At 40.3% G+C, this 25,258-nt stretch overlaps 1 protein-coding gene across 1 annotated transcript; it reads right to left on the minus strand.

The window, feature by feature from the left end:
• Positions 1-820: 820 nt before the first annotated feature.
• HACD1 (3-hydroxyacyl-CoA dehydratase 1) lies at positions 821-21,022 on the minus strand. Its single transcript, XM_068539005.1, has 7 exons — positions 20,695-21,022; positions 11,356-11,477; positions 11,153-11,167; positions 10,988-11,076; positions 8,230-8,351; positions 3,639-3,817; positions 821-995 (listed from the first exon to the last, which is right to left on the minus strand). Exons 1-7 carry the CDS (start codon positions 20,949-20,951, stop codon positions 913-915), a joined length of 867 nt encoding a protein of 288 aa, XP_068395106.1. The 5' UTR covers positions 20,952-21,022; the 3' UTR covers positions 821-912.
• Between the last annotated feature and the right edge of the window lie 4,236 nt (positions 21,023-25,258).

A 25,258-nucleotide genomic window follows, 5' to 3' on the forward strand; every position in this document is an offset into this window, starting at 1 on the left:
AGATAAATATGTGAGCTTCTTATACTATGTTACCAAAAGGAAAAAGTCCCTGAAAATTTCTTCCATATAAAAATTCAAAACGGGGCTTCCCTGGTGGCGCAGTGGTTGAGAATCTGCCTGCCAATGCAGGGGACACGGGTTTGAGCCCTGGTCTGGGAAGATCCCACATGCCGCGGAGCAACTGGGCCCATGAGCCACAACTACTGAGCCTGCGCGTCTGGAGCCTGTGCTCCGCAACAAGAGAGGCCGCGATAGTGAGAGGCCCGCGCACCGCGATGAAGAGTGGCCCCCGCTCGCCGCAACTAGAGAAAGCCCTCGCACAGAAACGAAGACCCAACACAGCTAAAAATAAATAAATAAATAAATTTATAAAAAAAACATATGTACAGAAATAACTTTTAAAAAAAAATGCTACCTTATAGCTTGAGAGAAATAGACCTTGGGTTCAAGAAATGCTAATACATTATTAACAGTTATTATAATTCTGTATTTAGTTTCATTTATAAATATCACATAAATATCACTGGCAGGCATCATAATGTTAAATCATTAAACTAATTTCTAAATATTGATTTCAAAAGCTTTGAACATATGTTGCAAAAAAAATTTAGTAAAACTTATTTTTAGTTTAAAAACTAACAAAAGTGTTTTTTTTCCAGGTAATACACCCAATTATTTTTTTTATGATCATCACCTACCCAGGAGTTGATAATAAATACTTGCATAGTTCTTGGAGAAAACGGACCTGGCACAATCTGAAGACAAATATTGGCAAATACCATGTGTCCCAAGTTACAGTTTAAGAAATAACACAATCTGCAATATTTCATGAAGCTGTTTATTCTTATTATTAAAACTTGGACTCAAGTAATCCTGGTTATTCTGGAAAAAGCACCTTGTTGTAGGGATCATTTAATCATCCTTTTCGACAATCACCTCTCCATGAAGCACCTTTCTTCTCTGACGTAACATATGAAAGTAGAGTTGTGGAAACACTTAATTGAAAAAAGAAAACAGAGAAGGTAAGCTATGGTTGGAAATCTTTTATGCTTGAAACCTCTTAAACATGGCAGACTTCGAAAGCAAGCACATCATATACAATTGCTACGACCCCCCTAATATTTACAGGGCTCAGGGTAAGCATACAAGTGGAGGGCCACATACCATACGCCTAAATATTTTAATGCCATAAACTATCAGTCCTTTCAGCAAACTTAAATATTTTGATAAATATATCTTCATAATGACCTGGAAGGCCATGTTTGAATTTAGAATTCTATAACTCTTCGGAATACCGTGCCAGAACAGTGCTGCACAAGGAAAGCTGCCCCACCTGGCCCCTTCTCTCCGTTCCATCGGCTGTCCTGTACCATGAGGGGTCTCGGGAACATCTGTGTGGATGTCCAAGCCCACACAACCCAGCTGCATCCATCCACCTCACAAACAGCTGCCCCCTGATCTCAGGGATGTGTACACAGGTAACAGTGTTAACCCTCAGGAGAACAGACGGGGGAAGAGAGTTATGCAGTCTAGATGCACGCTCAGTGCCATCTGGGTTGCAAATTCCATGGTCCCGGTTTTCCAGGACGTGATCTGAAGGAAGGGGGTCCTGTGTGGAGTGGTGATCAGCGGTGAGCCAGGACAGGGCCCTCTATCTAAAACTGGGCCCAGAGCAAAAGCCCCTCTTGGCTGGGCATAAGGGTAGTCTGGTACACACACACAAAAATATATATGTATTAGGTCAGTTAGACAAATGGCCATCCACCCTGTCAAATTTGGAGAATTACTTTGAGCCAATCTGAACCAGTACTTTAAATCATAGGGTAAATGTTGGTGCATGAACAAATTAACATCAGCTACAAACAATACAAGTATACAAATATCTCTGAAAATGATGAGCAGAATAGCCAAAACTAATGAACCTAATGACAAAACAAGCTTTGAATATTTTGCTTAGGCAACTGTGGGTAACTACTTTTTGAACTTAGCTCAAATGGAGCCAAAATGCATAAAAGACTTCATTTTTTTATTTAGGTATCCAACCTTCATTAATGTAACCATCATATTATACCTAAGGGCCTAAATATATTCAGGCCATATAGACTTAAAGCTAACTGACCGATTTTTGCAAATACTTCTATAACATCTTGAGTAGTTTAGTAGAAGTATGGGCTTGAGTTCAAACCTTGATCTTAGTTACTAGCTGAGCGATTTTTAAAGCAATTCACTTATTTAACCTCTCTAATCTCTAATGTCCCCATTGATAAATGAGAACTAAAAGGACTTCTTTTGAGCCCTAAGTGCCCAAAATGTACTTTTATACTTGTAATTAGCAAAGGATTTAATAAGCAAAGTATAATTAGTTGCTATTACTACTAATACTAATAATCAGGTGGAAAACGCCCCCCTGGCTGGCTGATCCTCCAGCAGGCAGGGCTCTCAGGTAACTGACAGCCTCCTAAACTGAGAAGCAGCTACTGGCAAAGCCTGGTCTTCACAGGACACCTGAAAATGCACAGTCACAAGTTACTGGTTTGATGGTTTCAAACCATGATCTCTTGGGCCCTGGGCTTCCACAGAGATGCCTCAGTGGCTGTGAGGAAAAAGGCAACCCAAGACCTGAACCTGTAACTATGATAGGACAGGTCCAGCTCTGCTCCAGGTGTGCTGCCATGCACCAGATGTTGTGAAAAGCAGGGGAAGAAACAAGTGTCATAGGCACACCATCCCCGAGCCCTGCTGAACTTGCCCTGGTGGATAATCGGAGGAGAGTCAGGCTGAGATGGGAGAAGGTGAGGGGAATAAAATCACTATATGACCATCAAGGCAATTTTGATTTTGGAAAAGCTTAAAAGTTGGAGGTCCCAAGGAAGTGGCCAAATTTTATGTTCATCCTCTTTAGATGAAATATTTCATATTGCGTCAATGTCGATTTTAGATTCTATAAACATTTCTCATTTCTCTTTTCCCCCCGCACTGACCCCAGAGTCTCTAATTTTATTGAGGAGGGCAAATAACAGCTTTGCTTTATCTTCATATTTCCTGCTAGTGATTATCAAAATCTGACCTAAAAATACACCACTTTGTATTTAAATGAAATGAATAGAGTCTCACCAATTCATTGCAACTATTGAAAGGTGAGGAGAAATTAGTGGAAAGACTGAGTTATTCAAAATATTTTAAGAAAAGCAGTTTTTTTTATTATTTTCTAGTACACAGGGCAACACACATAAGGCTAACAAGTACTCCTGGATGATCTGTCCAAGTATGTGCTTAATGAATAGAAATGACCTCAGATTTTCTTGGATAAAATGTTCATGTTTGATACATAATTCTAAATGCTTTCAAAGAGTTCACTGCAGGCTTTATCTTTTCTTTAAAAACATAAATCATACTAAGCTTATTTTTAAGTGATTTTGAGAAGGCAATCATTTGTGTGTTAATTTACTTACCTTTTTTTCCTCACAACTCACCCTTCAGTTATTTCAAATTATGAATACATGTGGCACTGAACGGAGGTTTTGATGTATTTGTAAGACATTATTCCTCCTTATTAATCTGGCATTTTATGACATCTTCTGAAAAACTTTCACAGCATATGCTAAATCAAAGTATAATACTAACAGAGACATACTTACATGGTATATACGAGGCCATGGTTATAAGAAGAAAATAATAGTAGTCAAAAGAGACATTGTATTTATTGGGAAGTCTTATTGAGAACATTCCTGTTTTCTTCACATATGGTAAGGCAGCGTATATTGTAAGAAGTTCACCAGCAACTCCAACAGGATATAAGATGATAAAAAAATTATATCTGGAGAAAGAAAAACCTGACAATTATTTTCTAGAATAATTACTGGATTTTATGTCATGATTCTTTTGCTACTACTTTATTTAAGCTTAAAAATTCTCCTTTCTATACATACTTATATTAACCTCACGTAACAAGGTTAATTTTTTTCACTTTAATCATTTGCTTATTAATTTAATTATCATCGTTTTTTTTTCTTACAGTAGTTTCCATTTTAAGTGGCAAGATCTTAATAAAGTAAGAAGTCAACTTACTTTACAGGGCTGAAATAACAATATATTTTAAAGTCAGTGACTGATAGATGCAGTTTTTTAAGTATGATAAAGTATACAAGTATTATAACTATTACAGTGTATTGTAAAGTAAATGTAAGCATTGTAAGGCATTGTAAAAGTAACTGCTTTGACACCTGGAATCATACTGATTTTTTTTTCCCTGCAGCTAGTCATTTGTTGATCAAATGCTGTGTTTTTAAAAAAGACCAGTTATGATCCTAATTTTATATCTAAATCTTGAAACTGCCAAAGTCGTTGTTTGGAGACATTTGGAAAACGATTTGTGGCTACTAATTAAAAGAATGACTATTTTAGAAAACTGATAAAACCACCTGAAGCGTCAGTAACTACTAAGGAATATACTGTCTAAACCTGCTTTCATGACAAAACAAGGAAGACAGGTCGTTTCCTGAATTTGCACATTAAAGGAATAGTCAGCTTGCTTAAAAGAGAGTTGAGAGAGTTCTAGTCAAAATCCCAGTCACAGTTTGTTCATTTGGATTGCGGAGCACCCTCCAACACAGAGTGGGCCCAGCATCACTTCTGCCTACAGTTAGAGGAACACTGCACAAGTGTCCACTGGTGGACCCGCAGGACAGCCTCAAGTGCCCAAGGTAACGACATTTCTTAAGTCTCCTTGTTCCTATGTGCCAAGGATATGCAAGGGGGGACAGAGGGGGGCAGAATTATTTGCCAAAATAGATGAACTGGTAAAGAAAGAAAATGATCCTTCTACTGTCCCTCTGTGTCCCCTCCTTGCCTTGTGCATGCCACCTGCTTCCTCACCAGCCTTGTGTAGTTATGTGTGTATTATTTAAATCAATTTTTTCCAACCTCAATTTCCTACCTCAATTTAAAAGTACATAACTGAGCATTTTATAGTCCCTTCTTAAGTAAGACATTCAAACCTCTTAAATTTTTTTTTAACTTTATGTGACTCTCAGATGATTTTTTTTGGGGGGTAAGATTGTTCTTTAACTGAAAAAAAATCACACTAAGTATAAACTAGGTTAAAGCCTTAAAGACGTGATTATTTTTAATGAAATGGGAAAAAATTACACAACTTATTTGACTTTATTTGCACTTTAAAAAGGCTCTATGTCACCAACTCTCTAAGCTCTGATGGCAGCATGACAGATTTAACTACTTATTCAGAAAGAGATATGATGTTTCCTTACAGATTCCTAACTGTCATCAAAAAATTTTTTGAAGGGAATGCATTTTTGAATTTAAAATGGAAATCATATGAAAATATAACATTATGCATTTATCTATTCAGTGGGTTTTTCTAGGAACACGTCTGACAGATAAATAGAATCAAAGTATATTCAAACCATCACAGTAGGGCAACTCTTTATAAATAAGAAGCCATTTTTAAGCTTTACTTGAGAATAGCTTCAACACTGGAACATAAATATAAATGTTATTTTAGGTTATTTAGTGGGGTTGGCAAATATATGGCTGGTTGGGATCTTTAAGATTTTTGACATGAAACACAATTATTCACGATTATGCTTAACTGACGTGATGTGCTAACATGTGCATTCAAAAGTTGAAAGATTTTATAGTAACCTGTTTAACATTAAGGCCATTGACAAAGGATTTCTAACAGCAAATTTAAACATGCAATGGTAGAGTTTGGAACTTTTCCAGAAATTCAAGACATGCAAATGCATTCTAAAAGGCGGGCAAAGCATTAAAGACCATTATCTCCCGCAAACAAATTTTATAAATACAGCGAATAAAAAGAGACTATATTATGAATTAGTATTTTCAAAGGTGCTAGAGTTCTGAAAGACTGAGCTCATTCAAAATGGCATGAGATGCATTCTGGGATTAGAATCCAGCTACATTCCAAACTGCCAATCTTGCCAAACGCTTATAAATGGTAGTGCAACCTTCTTATGACAGACGAAACGTTTAAGCTCAAACTATAATTTTGAAGTATTTTGTCATATTCAAAATGGTAAGCCACAAATATCTAAAAAAGAGCTAGAGAATATAAAAACGTTTGAAAGGATATATAATTAAGAGTGATTATCCTTTGTAGGGGGAATATAGGCAATTTAAAAGGTTTTTATTCTTTTAGGTTATTTATATATACTAATTTATTATATTTGAACATGTATAATATGAGTTATTAAAAAAGGAGTAATTACTTAATAAAAAGTGTTAGGCTTTTTGTATAAGGGGAGCAAAAACAAGTCTGACACTAGTTACGAGTTACCTTTATAAGTTAGCTATGGATTAATACAAATATCAGAGTTTTAAAAAATAATGGAAATATGGATATAGCATTGTTTTTAATATCACAAAGCAGTATTTACAGCATCAGAAAACTGGGAATAATCTAAGTTCTAGCAATATAGAACTGATCAGTCATACTATGGAATATTATGCAGCATTAAGAGTTAGAGAGCTAGATCTAAATGGACCTGTACTGATTTAAAAAAAGAATAAATGATCTCCAATATATAAACAAAAATCAAGTATCATGTCATCCTATTTATGTTTTTAAAAACTCACATCTGTATGTTCACATTGCTGTTATTAAGAAAAAGTCTGATGGTAAACTCCTAACTTTCTCTCTCCGAGGGAAGGGAGTGGGGCTCAGGTAGAAGTACAAACAGGAACTTTCCATGTTTATTCTATATACTAAAACTATTTGAGATTTTTTCACAATGAAAGCATATTACTTTTGTAGCTTAATAAAAAATTTAACGAATGAAAATACTGTCGAACTCTTGTATTCTACCTATATGGGATACCTACCTATTTATCTATCTATCTAACTTATCTATCGTATCTATCTATCTATCTATCTATCTAATTTACCTATCTACATAGACGTATATAGGATAGACGTTTCTTAACCCAACTGCCTCCCTGCACTTCTCACCACCTGGCATTTCTCACACCTGTTAGCTGTTGTATTTTCTGTCCCCTCCATCTTGAGAGGACAGAGATTTTGTTGCACTCACACCTGCACCTCAGGTATGCAGTAGGTACACAGCATATGTTATTGTTATTATTGTTATTTCGACTCTAAGTGCAACATGGAGAATGAAATGAACAAATCTATGCTGGTTTGTGATTTGTTCTCCAAAGGGCACAAATAATAAGTTGTTTTTATAATAACTTTGTAAAATATCAGCTGCTCGAAGAACACATACTTTAAAAAGGACGGAACATCTTCTGCTTTAAAAACTGTTGCTTTGGGAGAGCTATGTTTAGAACCCTTGAAATATAAATTTTGTCCTCATAACAAATAATACAATTTCAAATAAGGGTGACTTTTTTGTTTGTTTGTTGTTGTTCTGGCCATGCCGTGCGGCATGTAGGATCTTAGTCCCCCAAGTTCCCTGACTGGGGATCAAACCCGTGCCCCCTGCAATAGAAGCAAGTAGTCTTAACCACTGGACCGCCAGGGAAGTCTCTAAGGGTGACTTTTTAAAATGTCTGTCTCTGCTACTTTATACACACACAAAAAAGTTGACATTGTATATATAAGATACTAAAACTTGTGGACACTAGGTTGAATATTAAAGTAATTTAAATCAATCAGTGATTGATGTAAGGGCCACTGTTAGCAATTACAAGAACAGTATGTATTTAATTCAATGAAAGTCTGTTGTGTTAAAATAATTTCTATGCACTGGAAGTTTCAAATAATTTTTTAATATGCATTTTGTTACTAAAGCTTGCCTATTTTAAAAGTTTATTTTTAGTGTTTTAGCTTATTTTCCTAACCTTGTTTTGTAGAATAAAAACTTTGTGAGTTGTCAAAAAAAAAATTTAAGTCAATCAAACAAAATGCCATATTTTTGGCCAAGAGTTGATTTAATGTAATCCCAAAGATGTGTATTTTGCTTTCAAGGAAAAATGAATGACCGATTCAGAGGCTAAGGACACTAATGTAGTTTGGCATTGCTTTCACTCAAGATATATGTTAATATGACTGTTGCCTGGTCATTAAATTAAGCCTTTAGAATGCAAGTTATAACACTGCTAATTTCAAAAACAGCAGCCTCCTGGCAACACAGGGCTAAGACACACATTTTAATTCTCTGTGTTAGTTCAGCACACCAAACACGCATGCACAGGACCGAGAGCAACTAAACTGCAAGACATCGTCGCCACCTGGCCCATTTAATGAAGTATGGCAAGTGGTCGAGAAGACTGAATGTGTAGAAGGAATAGCGAGTGATCTCCGTCACCGTCCACGCGACCAGAAAAAGCACCACGCTCTCCTCATTCTGGATCTGCAGGATTACAGAGAAAGCCACAGGGTTGTTTAACCTTGAACTTCTTTCTCCACGAAGATATTTTCTGTTTATTATTTAGTACGTGCCTTTTATTATAACGGAGAGCTAGGGTTAGACAGATGCAATACAGAAAACGCAATGCAATCACCATTACATAAGTCTTTACAAACACGCGATTTAAAATGTGCTGTAAGCACAGGAATGGTCAAATTTCTATTGGGTTCTCTGTCTCACCCTTCACTCCAGCCAGTAACTCAACTATCCCAGGACAACATCAGCCCCTCAAAACCAGTATGGGAACAATCTGACCCTTGGACTTTCTATTGGTCGTCAAATCACACCCATCCTACTGCAGCACTAACTCCCAAATCTGCCCACTCACTGCAGCCCTGCTACCACGGTGTCAATTCAGGACCTGATCACCTCTCATGCAGACAGTCCCCTATGCAGTCTCCACTTCAGAGGTGGACGTTTTCTCTTAAAAGCAAAACACAGAAGCAAACCAACAGAAACAAAATTGGAAGGTGCTAGTCCCGGGATTTAAAAGCTTCATGGCTTCCCCACTGCTTACCAGGAGGAAAGGGTAAAACCCTCCCACCTGAGCATGATGTTCAATGATCTTTACAGCTGGAGCTCAGAAATCTCGACTTCTGGTGCAACGACTCAACCCCACCCCCAGCTCTCTCTGGGGACACAAAACTTTGTATTATTTCCAGAATATGCTCTGAATGTGTCTTAACACACGCCATTCCCTCTAATTATCAATAGAATGCTCCTCCCTTTTCATTTTTTATAAATTTATTTACTTATTTATGGCTGCGTTGGGTCTTCGTTGCGGTGCGCGGGCTTCTCATTGCGGTGGCTTCTCTTGTTGCAGAGCGTGGGCTCTAGGTGCATGAGCTTCAGTAGTTGTGCCTCAGGGGCTCTAGAGCACAGGCTCAGTAGTTGTGGCTCGCGGGCTCTAGAGCGCAGGCTCAGTAGTTGTGGCTCGCGGGCTCTAGAGCGCAGGCTCAGTAGTTGTGGCTCGCGGGCTCTAGAGCGCAGGCTCAGTAGTTGTGGCACACGGGCTTAGTTGCTCCGCAGCATGTGGGATCTTCCCAGACCAGGGCTCGAACCCGTGTCCCCTGCATTGGCAGGCGGATTCTTAACCACTGTGCCACCAGGGAAGTCCCTGAATGCTCCTCCCTTTATCAATACTTCCCATGGAAAACCCTTTCTCACCTTTAAGATCCAGCTAACCACCACGGCCTCTGGAAAACTTGTCCCAAACCCCTCCTCTCACCCTGAGCAGTCACGTGCTCCCCTTCCTTGTTCTCACAGTACTGTGTTCATATCTGTATTATAACACTTGCCAATTTCTATCAGGATTTGTCTGCCGAACTCTTGTATATCTACAGCACTCAACTGATACACTCCTTCCTCGGGGAAGCCTTCCTTCGCTCCCTAAGTCAGGCCAAGTCTGCCGGTTACTGCAATCCACACTGGCCTCTTGTTTCAAAGCACTAACACTAGTATAATCAAACAATTATTTCTACAACAACTTGTGTACCATCTCTCCCAATTCCAGGCTCCATGAGGTGGGAACCATATGGGTATTATAAATAGCCAGATTCCCGGCACAGTGTCAGGAACAGAATAGGCACGTAATTCATACTTGTCGAACGATTCAACATCTGTAGGGCTGCCCCCTACTCCCCGACGGTCAGTCCCCCTGACAGCTGAGACTGACTTGTTCATTTCTGTAAATCCCGAAGTAAGCACAGTGCCAGGGGTATAGAATGCACTCAATACATGCTGGTTGAATTAATTAAAGATGCGTGGAAAGATGCCCATGGGATACCACTGTTGGAGAAGATTAAATAGTAAAATCAAGCAAGAGATTTTCTGTAGGCTAAAAAAGAGGCAGAAGGGATACATTGGAAGACTGGGATGGACACATACATACCACTATATATAAAATAGATAACTAATAAGGATCTACTGTAGAGCACAGGGAACTCTACTCAATACTCTGTAACGGCCTATATGGGAAAAGAATCTTAGAAAAAAAAGAGTGGATAGGGACTTCCCTGCTGGCGCAGTGGTTAAGAATCGCCTGCCAATGCAGGGGACACGGGTTCCAGCCCTGGTGCGGGAAGATCCCACGTGCCACGGAGCAACTAAGCCCATGCGCCACAACTACTGAGCCTGTGCTCTAGAGCCTGCGAGCTACAACTACTGAGCCCATGCGCCACAACTACTGAAGCCTGCACTTCTAGAGCCCGTGCTCCGCAACAAGAGAAGCCACCGCAATGAGAAGCCTGCGCACTGCAACAAAGAGTAGCCCCCGCTCGCCGCAACTAGAGAAAGCCCGTGCGCAGCAACGAAGACCCAATGAAGCCTAAAATAAAAAATTTTTTAAAAATTGGAAAACCCCATTTTATATGGCTATAAAAATGCCAATTTTTGGTTTTGCTGGTGTCTCAAAGCCATTCTACGAACGCACTAAGTCAGTGTACAATCACACTTACATCCAAACCCAACCTTTCTTTGGCCAAGGGTTCTGCTTCCTGAAATACAGTTAATATTTTGGATTCCTATTACTAAGAAAGCTTTCCTGCAGGCTCAAGGAGACGAAGTGTCGTGTCACTTACTGGTTTTATACTGTGAGTAACGAACCACACCATAAAGATTCTTGAACTCACTTGGACCCCAGCCACAAGCACAGAAGTAGGTACAATTCCTTAAAGAAAAAAACAAGTCAACCACTGCCCTAAATGCAATCTATGCCAAACATAAAAATTAAATCAAAAACTCACCAATTAAACAGTGGACTACCTGTAAGCAAACACACAAAAAAAATCACATGTCAACAGCATACAACATAAAATAAATTCCTGTCATCGCTGGTTTTAAATGCATCTGTAGGGAGTAAATAATCAGCAAAATAAGACTGATTTTGCTCAACTGATATATTTTCAAATAAATATGACAGTGACAGAAAAACAGCGTCGTCGGAAACCTACCTCAAGCAAGGCAAATGTCTGGAAAACTTTAAGTGTCTTCTGAATACTTTTATATAAACCTTTGTGTGTTCCTTTTTCCATATAAAAACGTACCATGGCAATAGCTAGTACCAGCCACCTAGAGAAAATAAAAGCATTTTATAAAATTCTATCACAACGAATTCCACTGAATCCTGTAAAGAAATGCCATAATTTATACAGTAATAACATGTATGTGCTATTATGCTCTCAGTTCATTATTCTATTTTAAAAACCCATAGGAAGAAATGACAAATATCGTTTTACATTGACTCTTCAAGGAAATAAGGAGAACACAGTCGAGATCAACTACATACAAATGTCAAACAATGTGCATTGTATTCTTGGTCTCAGCAGATAAACTGACGGACTGAAGAAATAGGTTTCTGTACCAAAAATGAAGTCATTATAAAGCATTTAATAATTATATAAAAATTTGAGGTAAAAAGCTGTGTGTGTATAAATATGTATTTTATACGAATATATAGTATATATTTATAAGTAATTATAGGTAAAAATCTTTAAAAAGAATCCTTAATTAACATTTTTATAATTTTCTCTAAATAAAAACAATTGTGGTGCCACAGAAGGGACACATATAGAAGGTCAGACATAAGCCTGCTTTTAAACAGTGTGTTTTAAAACTAGTGGTTACCAAGGGGGGGAGGGAGCAGGGGGGAGGGGCAAGACAGGAGTAGGGGCTTAAGAGATACAAACTAGTAGGTATACAATAAATAAACAACTAGGATATATTGTACAGCACAGGGAAATACAGCCATTGTTTCGTAATAACCTCAAATAGAGTATATTCTATAAAAATACTGAATCTCTATGTGGCACACCTGAATCACCTATACTTCAATTGAAAAAAAAGTTTGTTTTCGAAAAAGAAAAAATACATATGCCCCCTCCCCCCTTTTAACTTACACTTATACATTAAATATAGTTGCTGTGAATTAATGGTACTTAAAAATACAAGCTACACCTGTGGAGACCAGCTTTCTCACCCCGGTACTCAATCTCCAAGAGCCACTGATGAGAGGTAATTTTTTTTTTCCAGTTTCCATTGCAATTACAAAAGCACTTTGAAGTTTAAAAAAGTTGTGTCACCTGTAACTTTTAAAAATCCTTAATAATACACCCATGGAAATGAATAGCTATCCCAGGCTTTTGAAAACAGTGGTCTCCAAAGTGTCTAGTTAAATGGATTTATGAACTATAAAATTTATAATAATTTTATACAGGTTTAACTTTTTAATTAAAGAGCACTCAGTAAAATAGACGAATGGCTTAAAGGTGCCTGCAAAGAAACGACCGACTGAGTGGGGTGAAAATGCAGACTCGATCAAACAGCAAGAAAATGCAGAGAGGCACTTCCACCCTGGGAATCTCTTCTCCTCAGCACACAATGCGGTTAAAAACAATGACCTTAAAAATAAAGAATTAAAAACAAAAACAAAAACAAAAACAAAACAATGACCTTTAGTGAGATATGACAAGAAATCAGGCAAGTGCCGGAAACTACAAAGACCTTTGCAATGCAGAAGTATTAAGGATAATAACAGTGATAATGATAAGTACACTTTCAGCGCGCTTTCAATGTTCCAGACACTGTCCTATATGCATATTTAATATATTAATATTTCATCCTCACAATAACCCCATGAGGTAGCGACTACTACTATCCTATTTCACTGCTGTGGAAATGGGCAGAAAGGGCCCTAGAGCCAGTCAGCTGGGACCTCAACTCACCACTCATCTCACAGCCTATGCTCTTGAACTACTCTGCTGTACTGGTCTGGCTCTAAGCATATACTGTGCCTTGGGATATTAGCTAATCACAATAATTCACGTATTTAAATGATAAGTAATTTTTAAAGCTATACAGAATGTTATGCTCAAATATTTTAACTGATAGTAGTACGCTATCAAGAAAGTTTGAAAGCCACTGTTTTATACAAGACAATCACCATGCAGAGATATCCTGCGACTTACCCTAAGGCTTAGAGTAAGTAAGTTAATGGTGGAGGTCTCCTAACCCTCACTGCTCTTGCCTTTCTACTGCACCATGGCTTTTACTGGATTCAACTCACGGTTCCATCCCGCATCAGAGCCAACACTCAGCCCTGTGCTGGGCTAATCTGAGTGTGCTAATCTGGATAATGTTTTAGGTACCTTCCAGGTTTAAAATGTTCTGATTTCATTATCCTCAATTCCAAGTCCTTACACTACTTCTAACAAGAAAACAAAAAGCTTAATATTTTCATTCACATTTTCCCATATACTTGTCTTTTCTTTTAGACAAATCCAAATCAGATTTTTACCAAAGACCGATTTAAGAGGTAACTGTTAACCTACCAAAGAATTCATCAAAAGATTAATTTAGATGGCAAGTTTTCTACATTTTTAAAGGCATCATATAAAAATCCATGCATTTTAACAGCATAACCAATTTTACTGTTGTCCCATAGGTGGCAGTATTGTACCAACTAGTACAGTATTACAATACTATCACCACTAACCTGTTGGAAATAAAAGAAATCAACACTCTGGGGTTAGAAAGGACCATGGAACTATCTATGCTAACCTCCCATCTGTTTTTTGGTAAATATGGCCACGAACTCATCTGAACTAACCCGTGCTCACCTCCTAAGCCCCCCCCCCCCCCCCCAATCACAAAGGGTGAGAATCAAAGTCTCTCTTGAGTGCCCTACATTCAGCTAACGTTAGGCTTCCTATATCCGTCAGTTTAGTAACTGTAATTTTAAAAATTTCCCAAAGCAACCGGAGTGTCTACAATTAGGAATTCTTTTTTGGACAGTTTTGTTTTTTAAATATGCCAGAGCTACTGATTGCCTAAATATGAACCCAAACAGACACTTTCAGTCCTTGACAAAACACTCTCTTTGGAAAATATAAACATGTGTTCCACATGTAGCAGGTTTCTCGCTTGCTTAATTCATTTATTTATTCATTCATCTTCAGGATCAATACTGTGCTAGGTGCTGGGGAATTAGGGATAAACAGGACATAGTTCTGGCCTCAAGGAACTCTTAAGTTACTAAGTGGAGACAGAACACTGCAGCAACGAGAGAGATGTGGCATAACTTCCTAAACACCTTCTAACACTCACTAAATGCCTTCTTCTCATGCCACTATGGCTACAATTACCCTGAAAAATCTTACTGAAGGTGGAGCTCTTTCTTCTAGCTGCCTTCTGGTGCTTCTTTTTCTCCTCAGATTTCTTGGAGACCACCTGCTTTTTGAAGAACTTGGTTATCTACACCTATACTCCTTTTTTTTTCTTAATTTCAACACCGCTTTAAAAATTTTTTTTATAAACAACTTCAAACATATACAAAGGTATAGAGAATGAATGGTACGATGAACCCCCATTTGCCCACTGCCCGGCTTCAACCAGTATCATCTTATTAACAATCTTGTTTCATCCAAACCTCTATTCACTTCTTTCCCCACAAGCCTTCCTCCCTGATTACTGTGAATCAAATCTCATACATCCTATAATATGATTCATAAATGCTTAATTATGTATCTCTAAAAGGTTTATTTTTCATAAACATAACCAAAACACCACTATCCCATGTGAAGAATTGAACAATAACTTCTTCAGTCACAAAACTTAGCGTCAAGATACAAATTTCCTTAACTGTCTTATAATCTTTTAAAATCATGATTGAAATAAGATTCATACATTGCAATTAGTTGCTATGTGTTTCATGACTCTTTTAAATCTATAGGTTTCACCTCCTTCCATCCATCCTCATCTCTCTTCCCCTCTTTCTCTTGAAATTTATCTGTTGGAGACCCTGAGTGGTTCCTGCAGAGTTACCCTCGGTCTGGGTTTTGCTAACTGGATACCCACATGTCATTTATTATGTTCTTCTGGCCCCTGTATTTCCTGTGAGTGCGTAGTTCGTTCTAAAGGATTGATCAGACAGATTCACGTTCAAGGTTAATTTCTCCGTTGTGTTGTGTACTTCCCCAGGGAGCCCGAAATTTCTGGCTGTCCCTCTTCTTTGTGATGTTAGCACTGATGATCATGGTCCAGATCCATTATTTCGGCAGTTACGGAGAAATCATGATGTTCTGACTTTATCGCTTCTTCTTTAAACCTCCTTCAAAGTAACCATTTGGAGGCTTGTACCAGAGATGATCTTTGACGTTCATACAATCCATACTTCCGTGTGGTGTTCACTGACAACTCTAAACTTCCTTTCCTAGACTACATGCAGACTCGTATAGTAGCCAACATGTGTTTCAATTTATCACACATAAGGCACTCATGCCAACAGAGTTAAGCTGAAAGGTTCATAAAAGAAAAAAACCAGATAAACTGGACTTCGGTAAGATTAGGACCTTCTGCTCTTTGAGAGGCACTGTGAAGAGAATGAAAAAGCAAGCCATACCTGATAGAAAATATTTACAAATCACATATCTGATAAAGGACTTGTATCCAGACTATATAAAGAACTTTCAAAATTCAATAGTTGAAAATCAAACAAAAAACCCATAAAAAATGGGTAAAAGATTTAAACAGACCCTATACCAAAAAAAGGTACACAACTGGTAAGTAAACCCATGAAAAGATGCTCAGGGTCATTAGTCACTAGGGAAATGCAAATTAAAATCACAGTAACACAATACACCACTTAGAAGGTATAAAGTTATGACGACTGGCCACACCAAGTGCTGATGCGGCTGTGCAGCAACCGGAAAGCTCATTCACTGCCCGTGGGGATGTACTGTACAACCACTTTGAAAAAACAGTTTGGCAGTTTCATAGGAAACCAGCAATGTGACTACCATATGACACAGCCATTCTACTCATAGGTATTTACCCAAGGAAAATGAAAGCGTGTGTCCACACAAGACTTGCATACACATGCTCACCACGTCATCTGTCATAGCCCCAAACCGCAAAGAACCCAAATGTCCATCCACAGATGAAGGATAAACAAGTTGTGGTAGGTTCATACATGGATCCACCTACCTCGGGAATATAATATATGTCTGTTACTTAACACTTCAAGAAATGTACGTGCCTGAACCTTGGGTTTGGTGCTCTGCTAACGCAGACTATGTACACTGTGAGAATATCTTACATAGTTTCTTTCTGCATGATGTGCATTTTTAAATTCACCACTAGGAGGAGGAATTATCATTTCTAAATACCCACTGTGTGTGTCCAGCACCCTGCCGACCACTTCATATCCACTATTTCTTAATTCCTTGTAATAACCTAGCAAAGTAGTTGGTTTGCTCCTTTGACAGATGAGAAAACCCAGGGTCAGAGAGGTTATGGAACTTATCTGAGGTCACCCAGCTAAAAAGGAGTGAAAACATAACCTTCAATTAACACCTTCCTGTACTGTTTACAGGTTAAAATCCAAACATGTTAGCGAGGCATGTAATAAGGCCTGTGCAGTGAGCCAGGCTCCCCGTCCATCTTCCTTTCCCAGCCTACACTGCAGGCCCACTTGTGGTCACCCCAACGGCATGTCAGCATGAGTTGTCCCCTAACTCCTGCCCTTTCCTCATCCCTGCCGAGTAAATCCTACTCATCCTTCAAAGCTCAGCTGGAATGCGATGGTCCCCCTCCGCCCCCAAAGCTTTCTCTGATCCTCCCTACCTGTCTGACTTGACACCTCTGCGGAACTTACTTCATCCTGTCTTTTATTGCAATCTACAAATGCCCCAGGTGGCACTTCTACAAGGACAGGGCCTAAAATATTTAGCTTTTGTCCCTCACTTGACCTAGGATAAAGCACTAACACATGCGGGCTTCGAAAGTGTTTGTAGCAAAGCAAAAAAATAAAAAGAGAGAGAGAGAGAGAAATGCTCACTTTCCTAGTCAAGCATCTGTTGTGAGCAAGTACAATAAAAATCCTCACATCCTTTAAATTACATTATTACTTAATTAAATTAATTACATCCTGTAGTTCTACTCCAGGAATTCATCCTAAACAACAAATTCAAGAGAAACAAAGCAAAACGTCATTAGAGGCATGATTTAGTCCATTACTGTACCTTAACTCTATTCCCTCTTATGTAACCATGAAAGAGTGTAATTATGAAAACTACATAGAAATATTTGGTGAAACAGTGAGTGAAAACAGAATATCCTACACAGCAGATACTGTAACTACAATACCCTATAATGTGCATTCATTCACTCAACAAATATTTCTTGAGTGCTTCACGGAGCTGACACTGATACAGGATGACACAGACAATAGGCAACAGGATGAATCAGTAAAATTCATCGTACAGTTATACAGTAATAAGTACGATAGAGAAAAATAAAGCAGGCAAGGGGGATAAGGAGTGTTTGTGTGTGGTTGCTATTTGAATGAAGATAGCCACGAAGGCCTCCCTGAGAATGGAGATTTGGGTAAAAATCTGAAGGAAGGAACTCACATGAGCGATAACAAGGAAAAATGAAAGGCCATGCTAAGCTTATAGAATTAGGCAAGTTCTTTTCTACATTTATGTAAAATTTTATTTCTTAAATATTATTTTGATTGTTTTCAAAACTATTACAAAAAAATTAATAAACCCTCCAAAGTTCTGCTAAAAGAGAAAAACAAAACAAGCAAATGAACAAAAAGAACCTTTGCATTAGCGGATGTAAACTAGTATATATATAGGATGGATAAACAACACGGTCCTATTGTGTAGCACAGGGAACTCTATTCAATATCCTGTGATAAACCTTCATGGAAAAGAGTATAAAAAAACAACGTCTATATGTGCATAACTGAGTCACTTTGCTGTACAGCAGAGATTCGCACAACGTTGGAAATCAACTCTACTTCAATACAAAAAAAAAAAGAGTTGCTAAGAGAGTGAATCTTAAATGTTTTTATTCCCAAAATAAACATGGTAACTATGGGAGGTGATAGATGTGTTAACTAATCTTATGGTGCAAATCATTTTGCAATACATACATATACCAAATAATCACACTGTACACCTTAAACTTACAGTGTTCCATGTCAATTACAACTCAGTAAGGCTGGGGGGGAAAAAAAGCGAAAAAAAAGCCAACAACAAAGAGCCTCTTGCTATCCAAACCACTAAATGTACACGCGTGTGTCCCACTTTCAACACCACAACTTCGCCAACTCATTTACCCCTCTGCCCCAACCCTCCAATTAAATCGGGAGGCTTTCTTGCATCTCATGCCTATTTCCAGAATTAATCCCACTTAGAATATCTACCCTCTACATAAGCAAATCCTATCCCTTCTTCAAATCTCAACGCCTTTAGAAAGCCTCCAAAGAGTTAATTATATGGATTATTCCATTTCCGTTCCCCTTGCCTTTAAACAGAGATAAGAATGGCAAGGGACCTTCTCAACATAGGCAGGGAGACAAGTTTCGGGGAAGCAGTAATTTGCTGAGCCAGGGAGGAAGGTTAGGAATGAAGTGTGAGAACACAGCTGAGAGAACATTTAATTCTGCTTCAGGTCGGGTAAGAGACCCAGAATACTTCAGAGGTGGCTTGGCTAGAAGTCACAGCAGAAACATAGGGATTATTATCCAAAGAATGAACAGCCTGAGCAAAGATGGAGAGAGCCATGAAAATAAAACTGCATGGTGTTTGAGAGCATAGTGACTTACAGGAGATTTCAAAAGCAATAAAACTGGAAAGAGGAAATCAGGGAGATATTGCGAAGGGCCTTGAATGACAGACAGCCTAAATCCCTTCCACTACAGTGGAGGTAATGGGGGGGTCACCGAAGGCTTTAAACTGGAGTTACGCATTGGTTTTCATTTTTTGAAAAGGTAACTCGGCCTTCAAAAGGGAGAGTGGCCTGGGAAGGAAAGAGACAAGACCAGTTAATAAATGGTAGGTGACCCCGAAGTGTTTATTAACTGGATGAGACTAGCACAGAGGAGAGAGGATATTTTCAGCCTCCAGGGTATCTAAAGGCTGCAGCACACAGTGGGTACTCAATTGTTCTCCAGTAGCTTTGACTCTATTAGTTTTCCCTTTCAAGATTATAAAATTTAGTGAAGTGGAAAGAAGTAGCACGGCTCTGGACTCAGACTGTGCCGAAATCCAAGTCTGACACTTGCTGGTTTTGGGAACTTGAGCAAGTTACTTCACCTATTTGTGCCTCGGTTTCCTAGTCTATCAAATGTAATATCATGCACCCCTCACAGGACTGCAGAGGACCTGAAATGACATACTACACCTAGAGTGACCGACACAGTGCCTAGCGCACAATGAATCCTCAATAGATACCAATATTCTCATTAACTGTGTTTGGTATTAAGCACATAATAGGTACTCAGTACTGCATCAAATCATTTATTAAATCTTTGTCAATCACATTTTTCTATAAGCCCTAGAGAAAGTTAAAGGTATTAAACGTTTCCCCAGATTTGTGTAGGTTAATAATACTTCATGTGATAACGGGAAAATAACTTTTTTAAACGGCAATGCCATTGAGAAACGGAAGAGCATTTTCCCAGCCGGTTTTGAAAAGCGGTCGACACATGTCACTGTGACAGCTCTCTGCAGAGAGATAGTCATTGTGTAACCTTAACTTGTAAGTCGTACTCAAAGCCACAAATAAAAGTACAGGGTATCAGTCACGGAGCCAACAAGATGCTGGACACGAGTGCTATGCTCCGATCCGGCAGGGTTTTTTGAAAACCGTCCCAAGTAAGAAGCTCTCGGGAGCACTATTACTTAAAAAAAACCCAAAACAGCAAAAAACCCCGTAGCGACACGAATAGTTAGGAACACTGCCCAGCCATCGGCGGCACGAGGACACGCACTCCAGGGGCCGGCGGCCGAGGACGCGGGTCTGGGCCCCCGGCCGGACGGCTCCGGGCTCCAGGGTGGCGGGACCCCGGCGCTTCTCCAGGAGCGGCAGCAGTAGCGGCGCCCGAGGCGGCCGGGCCGGAGCCGCCTCCCCCGCGGGGCGGCCCCGCATTCCTGCCCGGGTCTATACTTAACCTCCGGTCCGCGCCCCGCGGCCGCCGCGCACGCCGTGCACCGTATTAGGCAATGCCCGGCGAGCAGGGCCCCGGCGCCCCTGGCCCCCCCCACCCCGACCACGCTCCATTCAAGCCCGGAGGCGGCGGCGGCGGCGGCGGCGCCCCTCCCCCACGGCCGCCGCGCGCGCCCCCGCGCCGCGACCACCACGCCTCCCGGCGCGCACGCGCGCCCGGCCCCTTGCCGCCCCCTCCCCGGAGCCGGGCGCGCCCCTCGGCCCGCTGGCGCCCGGAGCGCGGAATGCCAAGCGGCGGCGGCGCGGGGAGGGCCCCTCTGGGCGCACGTACCCCGCAGTCATGGCGATGTTGTAGAAGGTGAGCCAGGAGGTGGCCAGCAAGCCCCGGCGCCTCCTCTTGCCCGCGGCCTCCCTCTCCTCGCCGGCCTCCGAGGCGCCGCCGTTGGTGCCGTCCTCCTCGCTGGACGCCATGGTGGCCGCGCAGCCGGGGGACGTGGACGAGAGGGGCAGGGGAGCGGGAGGGGGCCCGGCCGAGCGCGCCGCTGAAGCGCCGCCGCCCGCTGCCGCCGCCTCCGTCAGGCGCCCCATGTGCAGCGCGCAGGGGTCTCGGCGCCGCCAGCCTGGCCGCTCGCAGGGGGAGGAGCGGGAGCCCCGGGTTACCGCCCCGCCCCGCCCCCGGCCCGCGGGAGCGCGCGCCGCGCGGGGACCCGGCCGCCGGTCCTGGGCGCGGGGGCGCACGGGGGTCCCGGGAACCCCTGGGTGCGAGCTCAAGCTCCGCTTCCGGGGAAACCCATCCGCCTCGCCAGCTGGGGGAGCCTCCTCTTGGAGACAGCCGCGGCGTCTCGGCGCAGACGACGGGCGCCTTGCTAGTTAGTGCCTTGAGTCGAAACGCACCTGGACTTGGCGTGGCCCTGCCCCGCCCAGACTTCTGTAAGATTGTTTCTGGAGGTGGAGAGAGGCCGTGGGATCCTCCCGCCAAAGACTCATTCTTAAGAACTTCTGGGGAGGAAGCGCCCACTTTTCACCCTGTTTCACTTTTCCCAGCCAGTGGAGCAGGCATGGGGCGGGGGGTGGAATAGGAGTGCCCCACCTGCGTGGATTCCACTGGAGCCAGTGTTCTGTGGGCGTGCATTGCACTGCAGCGCGGGATGCTGGATGTTAGAGGGAAACTGGAGGAAATAGGACGTGACAAGATACCAAAGGAGAAAAGTTTGCGCAGACAGAGGCAACCTACGGATGGAAAGCTAGCAAGAGCCCTTACCGCAGGAAACGTAGTATCCCACTGTTATGCACTCTGTGTCTCCTTTTTTAAAAATCTTCCAGATACACATGCTTTCTCCTAACAGTTCTTTCCTCTTTCCCCTTAAAGCACACAGTTAAGAAGGCAGGCTCTGGAGTCAGATGACTGGAATTCAAGCCCCAAATTCCAGGCTCCACCAGTCTTATTAGCTGTGTGAACTTGGGCAACTAAATCTCTCTATGCTTCAATTTCCTCAGTGGGAATAATTATAAAACCTACCTCGTGGGGTTGTTGTGAGATTTAAGTGAAATCATCCATGTAAACCACTTACAGGCCTGAAACAGCTTGAGTCACCCCAAATCAGTGTGTGAGCGCCATTCGGGCAACTCGGATCTCTGGTGATCCAGTGAAAGAAATTCTGAGCAGAGCAAGGGAAGCGATCTACTTGTTAGGTCGTCCTCCGGGAACCTGAACCTGGCCCTGTGCTGGAGACCACCCCCGAAAGACCACAGAGACGAAAGTTGGACCTGGTCCACGAGGATCCTGATCTGGGCTCTGGGCACCTCCCCCAGACGGAACTACCAGCCTGATCTGAGAAACTTAGATCTAATTTTGAGGAAGATGTTAACAATGGGAGATGGGGAAGTCTGAGGTGTGTCTGGGGAAGAAATACTGGCTGAAAATTGTTCAAATTTGATGAAAACTATGAACTACTGTTTTTAAAGGCATTTACATTGGAAAAAGAAGTAAAACTATTTGCAAGTGACAATATTGTGTTATTAGAAAAGCCTAATGAATCCACAAAAAAGCTACTGGAACTAGTTGCAGGATACAAGGCCAATGTAACAAAAAATCAATCCTTTCATACATTCTAGAAATGAACAACTGGAAATTGAAATTTAGAGTAAAACTATCTAATGCTTATCAGCATCCCAAACCATGAAATATAGAGGGATAAATTTAACAAAACGTGCAAGACCCGTACACTGAACACTATAAATCGCTGTCAAGAGAAAGTGAAGACCTAAATAAATAGCTATTCTATGTTCGTGAATTGGAAGACTCAAGTTGTTCAACTGTCAGTTCTCTCCAAATCCCAGCAGAATATTTTTTAATTTGACAAGATAACTCTAAAATTGATACAGAAATGTGTAGTAAGAACGAAGCTGGAACACATACATATCTGTTTTCAACAGTATAAAACTACAGTTTACAGGACAGTGGGGTAGGCATAAGGATAGACATACAGATCAGTGAATAGAGTCCAGACCCCCATACATATGGTCAACTGGTTTTCAACAAAGATGCAAAGTTTAAGTCTTTTCAACAAAAGGTGCTGAAACAACTAGATATCCACATTAAAAAAAAACCAAAAACCAAAAAACTTGATCCTTACCTTACACTATAGACAAGTATTCATTTGATATGGGTCATAGACCTAAATATAAAAGCTAAAACTCTAAAACTTATGGAAGAAAACAGCAGAATCTTTGTGACCTTGGGGAAGGCAAATATTTCTTAGATACAATGACCTAGAAAAAAGCATTTATCATAAAAGTAAAGACAGATGGAACATCAAAATGTGAAACTTCTGTTATCCCAAAGACACCATTAAAAAAGTGAAAATATTCACAATACATGTATCTGACAAGGAACTTGTATCCAGAATATATAAAGAATTCTTATAACAATAATATAATAATTTTTTTAAAATGAGCAAAAAATTTGAATAGACATGTCACAAAGAAGATATGGAAATAATAGTACATGGAAAGATGCTCGATCTTTTTAGTCATTAGGGAAATGCAAATTAAACCCACAATGAGACATCACTACATCTAATATTTTTAAATGTTGGCAAGGATGTGGAGCAATTGGCGTTCTCATACATGGCTAAAGAGAATACTACTTTGGAAAAAAATTTGGCAATTTCTTAAAAAGATCAACATACACTTGCTTACCATATGACCCAGTAACTTCATTGCTAGGTATTTAACCAAGAGAACGAAAATAGGTCCATACAAAGACTTGGACACCAACGTTCATAGCAGTTTTATTCATAGTTGCCCCAAACTGAATATAATCCATGTCCATCAACATGTGAATGGATAAACAAATGGTAGTATGTTCATACAATGGAATATGACTCAGCAATGAAAAGAAACAAACTACTGAACATGCAACATGAATGAATCTAATAAACTCTATGCTGAGCAAAAGCAGATAGAAAGATTACATAGTATATGACTTCATTTATATGAAACTAGAAAAGGAAAATCTAATATACAGTGACAAGAAACAGGAAAGTTGTTGCCTGGTGCTGGGGATGTATGCAAAGAGAACAGACTGGGAATAGACACAGGAATCCTTTCGGAACAATGTAAGTGTTCTATTTGTTGTGGTGTTACACAGGTGTATACATCTGTCAAAACTCATCACACTAAACACATAAAGCAGATGCATTTTATGTATATAAATTGTTACTTAGAGTTGGTTTTAGTGTCATGCATAATAAAGTGTAAAATTTACAATATTGATATGTTTAGCATAAAACCCAAATTTTGTGGCAGAATGGGTTTGTATATTACAGTTAATAGTTTCTCCAATTATTTCTTTAAAACATTGAATATGACATGAGATGTAACATTTTCAGAGTCGCTATATTTTTAAACAAAGTTGAATATAACATTTTGGGGAAAAAACTTTGAAATATCCTAAGAGTAAATTACATGCCAACGGACTTCTAAAACTGTCCCTTTAAAAAGTAAATAATTTACTGTATACTACGTACAAATAGGGGGTACCAAAATGAATGAAAAATGGGGCCTGTCCTCAAAAGACCTACAGTGCTTTTTAGTGGATAAGAAACTCGTACAAATAAATGTATCCAAGATAATGTCAGAAACATACCACCTTTCATATGCCAGGCACTTCCACTGATTTAATCCATACAACAATCTTTACAGATAGGTATTATTATCCACATTTTCAAATGAGGCAATTGAACTCTGGAGGGATTAAGAAACTTGCCCGAGGTCAGAATCTAATAAGTAGAGATTTTGATGTTCTTCCTGACACCAAAGCTCGTATTCTATCATCAAATGCAGAGTAAAAGAAATCTGAAAAGTGAATCGCGGAGTGCTATGGGAATAACTTGTCTGGGGGCTCAGAAAATCACTTTTGAATACTTGAAGAATGAGTATGATTCCAACAGACAGATTGCAGGAGGATCTTGCAGGCTGAGTGCTCACCATGAACATGGGGGTGGGAAAAACAAGGAAGCTTGACGATAAGTGAGTTGTGCACTTTGACTAAATCTTAAAAGTATCAGGCGAGAGGTAGAGTAGAAACACGTTGAGAACCACTCTATTTTAAAAGGCAGGAGTGAATTTCTGAAGACTTGAGAGAAGGAAAATCATACTGAAGAAGCCTCTTTCCCAAGGTTAATCTGGCAGCAGTGTACTGAATGCAGAAGGCATGAGGGATGCAGGAAATGAGATGAGTTTCAGTCTGAGAGAGAAATGATAAAGCCCAGAGCTAGGTTGGTGGTTAACTTCAGCATGAAGAGGGCAATGAATAAGGAAATACCTTGAGACACAGCAGAGTCCCAAAAAAAAGGGTTTCATTTGCTTATTTGTTGAAGCAAAGGTGCCAT

Source organism: Eschrichtius robustus, chromosome 1, assembly GCF_028021215.1.
Source record: "Eschrichtius robustus isolate mEscRob2 chromosome 1, mEscRob2.pri, whole genome shotgun sequence".
In the NCBI taxonomy this organism is placed as follows: Eukaryota; Metazoa; Chordata; class Mammalia; order Artiodactyla; family Eschrichtiidae; genus Eschrichtius; species Eschrichtius robustus.